General features: G+C 34.9%; 1 protein-coding gene across 1 annotated transcript in view; it reads right to left on the minus strand.

Annotated features, from left to right (window-relative positions):
* The window catches only part of DNAH14 (dynein axonemal heavy chain 14), a gene marked incomplete at its 3' end in the record, with an annotated part of 400,436 nt that overhangs the window by 310,486 nt on the left and 77,527 nt on the right, over window positions 1-12,423 (minus strand). The window contains exons 11-14 of the mRNA XM_079107288.1: window positions 4,892-5,000; window positions 4,305-4,581; window positions 3,496-3,535; window positions 3,305-3,402 (exon numbers count right to left, since the gene is read on the minus strand). Coding sequence (XP_078963414.1) covers window positions 3,305-3,402; window positions 3,496-3,535; window positions 4,305-4,581; window positions 4,892-5,000 — 524 coding nt within the window. The remainder of the gene's footprint in view (window positions 1-3,304; window positions 3,403-3,495; window positions 3,536-4,304; window positions 4,582-4,891; window positions 5,001-12,423) is intronic.

Here is a 12,423-nt window from a genome sequence, read left to right on the forward strand (position 1 = left end):
AAAAGACATCCACAGACTGAAGGTGAGAGGCTGGGAAAAAAACATATCACTCACATGAACTGCGTAAATAAGCATGGATTTCCATCGTCATATCAGACAAAGTGGACTTCAAACCAAAGGTAGTCAGAAGGGATAAAGAAGGACATTTCATACTGCTTAAGGGAATCACACATCAACAAGACATAAAATTGTAAATATATATGCCCCAAATAATGGAGCACCTACATACAACCATCAAGAGCTTCTCAATTTCAAGACTCAAATAGACCACAACACAATAATGCTGGGTGACTTTAACACACCTCTCTCACCACTGGATAGATCTTCCAAACAAAAACTAAACAAAGAAACTACAGAATTCAATGATAAAATCAGTGATTTAGACTTAGCAGACATCTATAGAGTATTTCATCCATCATTGAGCAAACACACATTCTTCTCAGCAGCACATGGATCCTTCTCTAAAATATATTATGCCACAAATCAACTCTCAGCAAATACAAAATAATAGAAGTACTACCCTGCATTCCATCAGACCATAATGGAATGAAACTAGAAATCAACCATAAAATAAAAAATAGAAGCTACTCCAACACCTGGAGACGAAATAGCATGCTATTGAATGATGAAGGGATAAAAGAAGAGATCAGGGAGGAAATCAAAAAAGACTTAGAAGTAAATGAGAACACTGATACAATGTATCAAAATTTCTGGGACCCTATGAAGGCAGTGCTAAGAGGAAAGTTCATTGCATTGAGTTCGTACATTAAAAGAATAAAAAGTCAACAAATAAATGACCTAACATTACATCTCAATGCCTTAGAAAAAGAAGAACAAATCAACACCAAAAGCAGTTGAACACAGGAAATAATTAAAATCAGAAATGAAATCAGTGAAATTGAAACAAAAAAAAAATTCAAAAAAAAGACAAAACAAAAAGTTGCTTCTTTGTAAAAACAAAATTGATATACGCTTATCCATGCTAATGAAGAGAAAAGGGGAGAAAACTCAAATCACTAAATTCATGATGAAAAGGTTATATCACAATAAAATAGAAAGTCAATGAATAAAGGACCTAACATTACATCTCAAAGACCAGGAAAAAGAAGAACAAATCAACACCAAAAGCAGTAGAACACAGGAAATCAGGGCTGAAATCAATGAAATTGAAACTAAAGAAACAATTCAAAAAGTTGAAAAAAACAAAAAGTTGCTTCTTTGAAAAAACAAAATTGATATACCCTTCGCCATGCTAATGAAGAGAAAAGGGGAGAAAACTCAAATCACTAAATTCATGATGAAAAGGTTATATCACAATGCACATTACTGAGTACAGAAGATAATCAGAAACTATTTTGAAAATCTATACTTTGATAAAATAGAAAATCCTGAAGACATTAACAAATTTCTAGAGACATATGACCTATCCAAACTGAATCAGGAGGACATATGCAATTTAAAGAGATGAATTTCAAGCAATGAAATTGAAGACACCATTGAAAGCCTACAAATTAAGAAAAGTCCAGGACCAGGTGGATTCTCAGCAGAGTTCTAGAAGATCTTCAAAGAAGAATTAACACCAATACTCCAAATTATTTCATGAAATAGAAAAGGAGGGAACACTTCCAAACTCATTCTATGAAACTGGTATTACCCTGATCCAAAACCAGACAAAGACACATCAAGGAAAGAAATCTTCAGACCAATATCCCTCAAGAACAAAGATATAAAAATTCTCAATAAAATTCTGGCAAATCACATACAAAAACATATTAAAAAGATAGTGCCTCACGATTAAGTGGGGTTCAACCCAGGGATATGGGGTTGGTTCAACATACAGAAATGAATAAACATAATTCATCACATCAATAGACTCAAAAACAAGATTATCCCAATAGATGCAGAGAAAGCATTTGACAAAATACAGCATCTTTTCATGTTCAAAACACTAGAAAAACTAGGGCTAGTAAGATCATACTTCAACATTGTAAAAGCTATGGACTATGCTAAGCATTGTAAAAGCTTGGACTATGCTAAGTCCAAGGCCAACATCATTCTAAATGGAGAAAAATAGGAAGCACTCCCTTTAAAGACAGGGATGCCCTCTTCCACCACTTTCATTCAACATTGTCCTTGAATGATAAAAACATATCAAAACAAAGCAAAAGAGAAATGGTAATGATCAGACAGATGTTAGGACCCAGGAAATCTAAACATAAGAAAGGGAAGAATAAAGAAAAAGATGGAACATGTGAAAAGATTGATGAAAAACTTAATTCTTCATACTGAAAAGCCTCACTGAATTTGAAGAAAGATCAGTATTCAGATTTATTATAATAAAGTTGCTAACTTCAACTAATAAAACACTGGGCTAAAATAACAATTTTACCCAGAGGAAGGTAAATCACAGTAAGATCAGATTTCTAATCTATAATACTGAAAGCTAGAAGGCAGCAGAAAAATCCACAGACTACTGAGGAAAATACTGGGACAGGGAGACATCTTAACAAGCACCCACAATGTCTTTAATGTCTAGAAGTGTACAATGATGATGACATCTCTGGATTTTATTCAGCAAGAAACTACTATGAAGCTGATTCACAATGGACTGTGTAAGAATTAGTAAAACTTTGTGATTTGCATGTTTCATCTTAATACAATGCAAACGTTAAGTATGAGATTTCAAGGGACATGCTGATTGCATTTCGGTTTTTGAGAAAGCAGAAATTTAATTGGTAGTGGTAGTTGCAAAGCACAGTGAAAAAGATTGAATTCCTGGGGCTTACAAAAAAAGAAATCAAATAAAGCATGAAATACCAGCTTCCACTGGAAAAAGGATTTTTTTTCCATCTGAACTCAGCAAACTGTGGTCATGTGACTGGAAAACAAACATGACACTTCAGGAGCTGTTTTAAAATCTTTGCAAATTTTTTGGTCAGGCTAGGAATTAAGTAATTACCATGTAATTTCAATTTGTGTACATGCAGACAGAAAAGAATTATTTTAAAGTATCTTATGCTATAACATAAAAGATACTGCTTATTTGTGATAAGTGTCATGAAATTTTATAATGCATTACTGAAAAATTCAAGCCTTGAGTTATTTTCCCAATTCTTAGCTTTTATGTACTCTGTGGCTATATGGGTGCTTCACACATCCTCAAATAATTCTAAATTCATGTTGATGCCCAACACTGAATTTATGATCTTCTTATTCTATGTCTGCCACATCTCTGAGTAAGAGCATTGGATGCTTAAATTTAAGCAAGTGTTGCCAAAGAAGACTGAACTGTTAAAATACTTACTTATACAGTTTTCCATAGTAGCCACCATATTTTGGAATTTTATTGAAAACTCTAATCTGTTGGGATCTACAAAGAGATTTGTAGGAAATTCTGGAAGTCTGAGAGAGTAAAAAAAATAAAAGAATATTTCAAGAGAATATAGTAATTAACAAAATACAATTACTCAATGTCAAAAAATGTCTAATACTTACTCGTCATAGATATGTTTATTCTCCAAACTAATCGTGGTTTCTGTGTGGTTTCCATTGAAAGAAAGAGAGAATTTTTAAAAATTGATTGATATTTATAACAGCTAAATGACAACTTACTATATGTCAGTGTTCTCCAGATAGCCTAAGAATGAACTGCAGAGGTCATCTGAAAGGCAGTATTCAAGCAGCGCCCCCCGCCCCCCACCCGCCCCAGCCCAATTCTGGAGTCCAGGAGTTTGAAATTTAAAAAAATATATATATTTTTTTAGCTGTTTTGGAGATGAAACCTATGGCCTCATGCATGCTAGGCAAATGTTCAACCACTAAGCTACTTCTCCTTCCAGGTAGTGTCTGTCCTGACGAAGAGAGTCCTTGAACCCCTTCAGTGAGAAACTGCTTGACTTTGTGTGTGTGTGTGGTACTGGGAATTGAATCCTGGCGGTGAGGTGGGGGGAGGATTCTACTACTGGTCTACATCCTCAGCCCTTTATACTTTCGAGATAGGTTCTCACTAAGTTGCCCAGGCTAGTCTTGAACTTGTGATCCTCTTGCCTTAACCTCTTGAGTCAGTGAAGTTACAGGTGTTTGCCACCATGCCCAAAATTGCCCACGTATTGAGATGAAAATGAATATATTGTTATTACTTATATGTACCACAAATAATCTACACATTCACTGATCACTTTTGGTACTTAAAATTTATAAAAATAATAATCTATAAACTGATAATACATAACTAAATTTCTCTCATGTATTATTTTCAGCTATTAATATGTTTCCCCTCATTTTTAAAGTCTCATTTGTCTTACCTGAAATAAAGTCTTCAAGGTTGTAAGAAAATGTTTGCAGTCCCTTGGCTTTTGGGAGAAGTGCTTCACTTGAGTCATTTTTGACACTATCTTCATTTTCTGACATTTCATCTTCTTCACGTGTCATACGTTTTTCAGGGCCTTGGTCAGACTCATACAAGTCCTCTTCAGAATTTTCTGGAGAGTAACTCTCAGGAGTTCTCAGGTGTATATTTACTTCAAATATTGGTGCATATATTTTTCTTGGATCCTTCTCCACTGTAATACTATTCAAAACCTAATTTCACAGATATGTTATTATGCTGGTGACAATATATAACTAATAGTATGTTTAATTTAGTGTAACAAATTTTAAATGGTAAGTTGTAACTAAACTTACACATTAAATACATAAATTTGGTGTGAAATAAAAGTCATAGAAAGTTTTGAGACAGATTTTTACAATGGTATGATGGGTATATGTCTGTGTGTGAGTTTGGTGTGTTGGACAAGGAACCATGAACATTAATCATAAATCACATTTTTACTTCCAAAACTTATAATTCATCTTATATCAAAAATGTTTATATTTTTGAAAAGGATCTTACGTCATGAATATCAGTGTTTGTTGTTACTTCTGACTTTGAGTTTGAACTGTTAACCAGTTCTTCACAATCACTTGTCTTTCCAACAAGAAAAAAGTTGTTCTTGAATGTTCTAGATTGAGAAATGGGGAGAAAAAAGTAGTCTTCTTAAAATCATATATAAACATATATAATCATATATAAACAACTCCTATAACTCAAAAATGAAACATACACAAAAAAAACAGTTACAAAATTGACAAAGGGGGCTGGTGTTGTGGCTCAGTGGTAGAGTGCTTGCCTAACGTGTGAGGCACTGTGTACAATTTTCAGCATCACATAAATATAAATACATACATAAATAAATTAATGTCCATTGACAACTAAAAAAATTTTAAAAAAAGAAAAAGAATTGACAAAAGATTTGACTGGATCCTTTTCCAAAGAAGATGTACACAGACAGCTTCCACCCAACCCAAACAATGACCGAGCACCTATGCAGCTTTGACACTGGGCAGAAGAAAGTGAATCTGTCACTGCATTGTCCTGACCATTGACACTGGGGGGAGGCACCGTGGGAAGTCTAGGGACTGTCCCCTAGATCATGGGGCCATTCTGGATCAAAGTTGCCTGAATATTCAGTAACATAGAGATCCAATTCTGGGATGGAAGAAGTCACAGGTAGAAGTCTGCTAGGAGAGTTCCTTGAAGACCCAAGGAAACTTAAACCGAAGGCATCTACAAACATAGCTGGAGAGAGATCAGTTAAGATGGAAAGCTGCCTGTTCTGAGGCAACAGAAAGTAACTGCTCCCAGTCTTACCCAGCTCCCAGCCCGACCCCATGGTCACAACTGGTGAGTGAAAGAGCACTGTTTGGACACTGGCTGGACATTGCATCATTCATAGTCAACAGAGGGAATTAATACCCATTGTTCACAACTTAGGGCAGTAGAAACTAGAACTCAAGTTAACCACCTGAGTCCCTTTACTACAGTACTCCAGAAAGTGATGTTAGGCCAATGGAACACTTGTGCACCACAGAACATCCACAGAAAATTCATAATCATAGATCCTGTTTCCACAGACAGCCACTGGGATCTACACCAGAATGAAAAGTATCCTGTAAAGCAGGGCAGGTACATGGCAATCCATAGCAATCACAAGTTTATACTTGCTCCACTTATGCCTTATTCATCCTCTTGCATTATCTGCTACTAACCTCAAATACCTATACCCATCTATATCTCCTTTCTACGTTAGTGTGTTACTCTTTTCTTTTTTGCCCTTTATTTTTCCCTCAATCTTGTCCCCTCCTTTAGCCCTCATTTAAGGTTATAACAATTTTGCTAAATTTAATAACAATTTTTTTTTACCTATTCCAGAATTTTACTACAATATGCTTAGATTTGAGGAAGAATTTGAGGATATTGTGAAGAACAATATCAACAAACTTTTTGTTTCTTATGAGATTGAATATTACAAGGCTGTGCTCTGAAGTAAATAGGGTTCAGCGGTATCTCTCAAAGTGGTGATGATACTGAGATCAGCAGAGGTCACACATTGACTTAAAGTATCAATATCTGGATATTCACCCAACCCGGGGCTCTTAAGAGAAAGGAGTTCAAAAGATAGTTCCTTGCTTAAAATAAGAAGTGAGAACTATCCCAATAGATGGGTAGACATATAAACAATATGAAAAAGCAAGGGAGCAAACCACCCCAAACAGTCCATAATGCTTTAACAACTGACTCCATTGATACCACAGTGGAGGAAATGTCAGAGAAGGAATTTAGAAAGTTCATATTCAAACTGTTATAAGAGCTAAAAGAAAACATAAGGAGTGAACACTGCGAGAAAATACAAGAAGTGAAAGATAACTTCAATAAAGAGATACAGATTCTGGAAAAAAAAAAACAAATAGAAGTTCTGGAAATGAAAGACTCTATAAATCAAATTAAAAATTCAATGAAAGCATCACCAATAGATTAGACTACTTTGAAGATTGAGTATTAGGCCTCAAAGACAAAGTGTATAATCTTGAAAATAGAGTTGACCACAAAGAAAAGACCAGGAACAGAATATTTAAAAATCTAGAACAACATCAACAGGACAATTTGAAGGAGGATTGGAATAGATGAAGGCTCTGGAATACAAGCTAAGGAGATGCATAATCTTTTCAATGAAATAATATCAAGAAAAATTTCAAACCTTAAGAATGAGATGGAAATTCAAATCCAAGAGGCAAATAGGACTCAAAAAATAAAAAAAAAAATTAAAAAAAAAAACACATTAGATCTACACCAAGACACATTATAGTGAAAATGCCTAACATACAGAATGAGAATAGAATTTTAAAAGCTGCAAGAGAAAAATGTCTGGACCAAATTAAAAGTAAATCAATGTGGATTTCAACTGATCTCTCACACCAGACCCTAAAAGCCAGGAGGGCGTGAAATAACATATACCAACCTCTAAAATAAGATGAATGCCAACCAAGAAAGAATACTATATCCAGCAAAATTAAGTTTCAGAATTAAAGATGAAATAAATACCTTCCATGATAAACAGAAGACGAAAGAATTTATAATTAGGAAGCCTGCACTATAAAACATACTCAATGAAATATTTCATGAAAAAGAAATTAAAAATAAAAATGAAAACCAGCATAGACAGGAACTACACTGGAATAATAGCCAAATAAAAGAGAATGGAGTATGATTCAAACAATAGAAATAAAATGGCAGGAAATAAAAAAAATCAACTCTCCATAATAACACTGAATGTAAATGGTCTAAATTCTCCAATCAAAAGACATAGGTTGTTAGATTGGATTAAAAAACCCAGACCCAACAATATGCTATCTTCAAGAGAATCACCTCACAGGCAAAGACATCCACAGACTGAAAGTTACTGGATGGGAAAAGACATACCACACAAATGGTACTCATAAAAAAAAAAAAAAATAGAGTTAGGTGTTCTCAGATCAGATAAAGAGGACTTCAAGCCAAAATTAATCAGAAGAGACAAAGAAGGTCATTTCATACTGTTTAAGTGAATCATACAACAGTAAGATATAATGATTGTAAATATCTATGCCCCAAACAATGGTATATAAAAATGGTATATAAAACAAACCCTTCTAAATATTGAAAATGAAACAGAACATGATACAATAATACTGGGTAACTTAAACACACCTCTCTCACCACTAGATAGATCATCCAGACATGAACTAAGATTCTATGGAACTAAAAAATATAATTAATAATATGGACCTAATAGACATAGATAGAATATTTCATGCATCAATGACTAAATTCACTTTCTTCTCAGCAGCACATAGAACATTTTCAAAAATAGACCATATTTTGGTTCACAAAGCAAATCTTAGCAAATACGAAAAAAAGAGGCAATACCTTGCATTCTATCAAATCATATTGAAATGAAGTTAGAAATCAATGATAAGATGAAAAACAGAAACCACTCTAACACCTGAAGATTAAATACTATACTTTTGAATAATGGATAAAAGAAGAAATCAGGGGGGAAATAGAAAAAAATCTTAGAAGTAAGTAATTGAGAATAGTGATACAACATATCAAAATCTCTGGGACAACATGAAAGCAGTTCTAAGAGAAAAGTTTATAGCACTGAGTTCATACATTGAAAGACTAGAAAGATACCAAATAAATAATCTAAGATTGTATCTCAAGGCCCTAGAAAAAGGAGAAAAACCCAACACCAAAATCAGTAGAAGTCCTGAAATAATTAAAATCAGAGCCAAAATTAAGAATAAAAATACAAAAGATCAATCAAACAGTTGTTTTTTGAAAGGATAAACAAGGTTGATAAAAACCTTAGCCAAACTAAACAAAAGAAAGGGCGATTACTTTCAAATTATCGAAATTTGAGATGGAAAAGGAAATTTACCAGCAAATTCATCATGGAGCACAGGAATACAGTGGATTTATGAGAGTTGACTTTGTATCCTGCTATTTTGCTGATTCATTTATAAGTTTTAGAAGTCTTCTGATGGAGTTTTGTGGGTCTTCTAAGTGTAGGATCATGTCATCAGCAGACAGAGATAATTCAAGTTCTTCTTTTCCTATTTGTATCATTTTATATATCTCAAGGAACTGAAAGCATCAGGAACCCAACCAGATATATACACACCAGTGTTTACAGCAGCCTTTTTCACAATAGCCAATGGGTGAAAACAAACCAAATGTCCACTAGGAGATGAATGCATAAATGTAAGTGTTACAAATAGATAACATAATATTGCACAGTCTTAAAAGGAGCGAAATTCTGATTCATGCTTCAATATGGATGAATTTTGAAGATATGCTAAGTAAATGAGTCACACAATATTTCTAGACACAGAAAGTATAATACAGGTTACCAAAACTGGAGGGGGATGGTAATAAAGAATCATTATTAATGGGTATAGAATATTAGTTTGGAGGAAATGTTCTGGAAATGATGGTAGTAATGTCTTTACAGCACTTCAAAACAACTTAATGTCACAAAATTACATACTTAAAAATTATTAAAATGATAAATTTTTATGTTGCATGTATTTTATTACAATTTTAAAAATTGTATCTTATTGCAGCAGGATGAAAAACAGCAGAAAGTAAAAATATCCTCTAAGTCTTAAATTAGGGAAATAGAAAAGTAAAGGATTTACAAAAAAGTAATATATATTAGTAGGGAATTAATATTTTTAATCATGATGGTTAGCAAGATGGAGAAACCAGAAACTAAGAAGATAATGAAGGCTGAGGGAGGCTGTTGAGAATGAAGAGATAAACCAGTCAATAGCCAAACTATCCTGAACACTCAATATCTGGTATAAAGAAACAAGTCAGAAGAAAATTAAGAAAAGGCAAAGAGATGAAACTATAACAAAGTCAAACAAAATATAACTAGAGATGAAATTTAAGGAATAAAATCAAAGTAATCATTTATTACTAATCAAGCTAACAGGTGGTTCAAAAATAAAAATCAAATGCTAATGCTATTCATGCAATAGACATCTAAAATGAGGTGAAAGTTAGGTTGAAAATAAAGGTATTAGGAGTTTCTGATAGTGAAGGCATACAGAATAATCATTTTTCTTATCTTCCTAAATACCCCCATAAAAAATCAGAGTAAACATAATTGCTAAAGGAAAAAAAAACCTCACTTTACATCTTCAATCCTGAAATAGATGTGGATAAAATCAAAATTATCCAATAGCTACAGGGTCAGAAATTGCCAACAAATGCTCATTCTCATAAGGAAAGGGTCCCATCATGAGTGGAAGCCAAGTTAAATAAAGCTGAGACCACCAGTGAGGCTGGTTCAGTTCCTTGCCCTCAATTTCTGGTAGGTATGGATAACAAGCTGTAAGTATGGATCAACAAGAATTAAGAAACAATGGGAAATTCAGAAAGTCCTGGAATGGCTTCTACCCTGAAGGATCTCAGCAGTGTGCAACAAATACTGTCTTATAGAACAGACTCAAACTGAAGAAACAACACAGAAGGCAGAATCCAAATTGTGCAGGATGGGAACACTGGGGAACCAAGAAGAGAGATATTTAGATACTGGGGAGCAGAAGAAAGAGCCAGAGCAGGCAGATCCCAGTACTGCATATTTAAGTACTTCATATTTAAGTACTTCATATTTAAGGCCCACAGAAGTCAGATAACACAGAAACCAAGGCAGGAAACCTTCCAGAAGTGAGTTTAGTTTTGGGAGACAAAAGTAATGGTTCCATAAAGAGGGATATTATCAAATATTCTACAGTAACAACAGAGACAGGATCCCTTGAGTAGTGGATTGCTTTTTATAGGTATCTTCCCTTAATGGTTCAGGAGAACCTGCATTATTTTAATATGGATATCCAAAATTACTATACTGAATCCCATACAAAGTTAAGGTAGTAAAAAAATTAAAATTAAATTAAAAATCTTTCAAAAGATTCTGACATTTTGCTGGGCACGGTGGTGCCCTGTAATTCCCAGCAGCTCAGGAAGCTGAGGCATGAAGATCATAAGTTCAAAGCCAGCCTTAGCAAAAGTGAGGCACAAGTAAATCGTGAGATCCTGTCTCTAAATAAAGCATAACATAGGGCTGGGGATGTGGCTCAGTGGTTGAGTGCCCCTGAGTTCAATCCCTGGTATTCCACCCCACCGCCTAAAAACAGATTCTGACATTTCCATACCCAGTAAAAATAACCTTCATGAATCACATAGAAATGTTTTTAGACAATCAAAAATGGAGGGAACTCCTTTCCAGTAGGCCTATACTAAAAAAATATTCTGAAAGGAATTGTTCAGGAAGGAAAATGGTCCCATACAGAAACAAAAACAAGTAAATAAAAAGAACACAAGAAATTATAATTATGTGGGTAGCTATAAGTGAATATTGACCATTTAAAACAATACTTTTAATTTAGTACTTAGTTAAAATATATGAGCTAAAAAGTATTTAAAATACATGTGACATAATACTGTGAAAGTCAAGAGGAAAGTAAACAGTTAAATGCCCTAAAATTTTAGCAGTATCATGTAAGCAATGAAAGTAATAATGATAACTGGTATTAGCTTGAAAGGCTACCTGCTTTTAGATTAATTAAATACTTTTTACCTATTCAACATTTCCCTTCTATTATGTTGTTTCTGTTATATCCATCATTATATTTTAGTGTTACCCTAAAGCAGTCAAGTCAGCAAATCTTTTCTGTAAGGAGTCAGGAAATATTTTACTTTTCGTGGGCTATAGGTTGGTCTTAACTACTCAATTGTGCCTTCCTTGTACAAAAGCAATCATGGACAGTATGTAAACTAGAAGGTGTGGCCTTAGTCCAAAAAAAATTCTTTATGAAAATAGGCTGCCACAGGATTTGACATATGAGCTCTATTTGCTGACACTTGGTCTAAACAGTCCTAAATTGTCTACCAAAGAAAAACTATAGGGGAGATCCAAGACGGTGGACTGGAGGGAGGCTGTGTTCCTTGTCGCTCCGTAACTCTGGGTTCAAGCAGAGGATATCTGTTTCTCGGCGAGGCAGTTTTTGCTGCTTATCAATCCCCTGCTGTTTACCCGATTTGTCTGCTGTGATGACCTGCAGTCTGCCAGCATATCGATGCCTTTTTGAATGCAGATTGCTCATTATCAGGCATCTATCATACGCCATTTGCCTGCCTCTCGCCTGTCCATCGCCTGCCTTACACCTATCCATCACCCAACGCACGAGGTTCACTTCCCGATCATCCAAAAGCAGTCAGCACACTGATCGCCGACAGCCAGTGCAGCACCAGCTGCCTGCTGTTGCCTGGAAATTCACTGCTACAGTACTTGCAGGTTTGATTACATGTGGCTGCCACCATTTTGAGACGACAGCCAGGCCGGACTGACTGAGCCCTGTCTCCAGGATCCCTCAGCCCGACCAATCACTCCCTACCCCTGGGGCCTTCACATCGACTGACTGCTCCCTGCCGCCAGGACCCCCAGACCAACTGACTGCGCCCTATCACCGGGACCCCAGACCGACTGATTGCACCCG

The sequence above is a fragment of the Sciurus vulgaris genome, assembly GCF_902686455.1.
Source record: "Sciurus vulgaris genome assembly, chromosome: 12".
NCBI classification, from domain to species: Eukaryota; Metazoa; Chordata; class Mammalia; order Rodentia; family Sciuridae; genus Sciurus; species Sciurus vulgaris.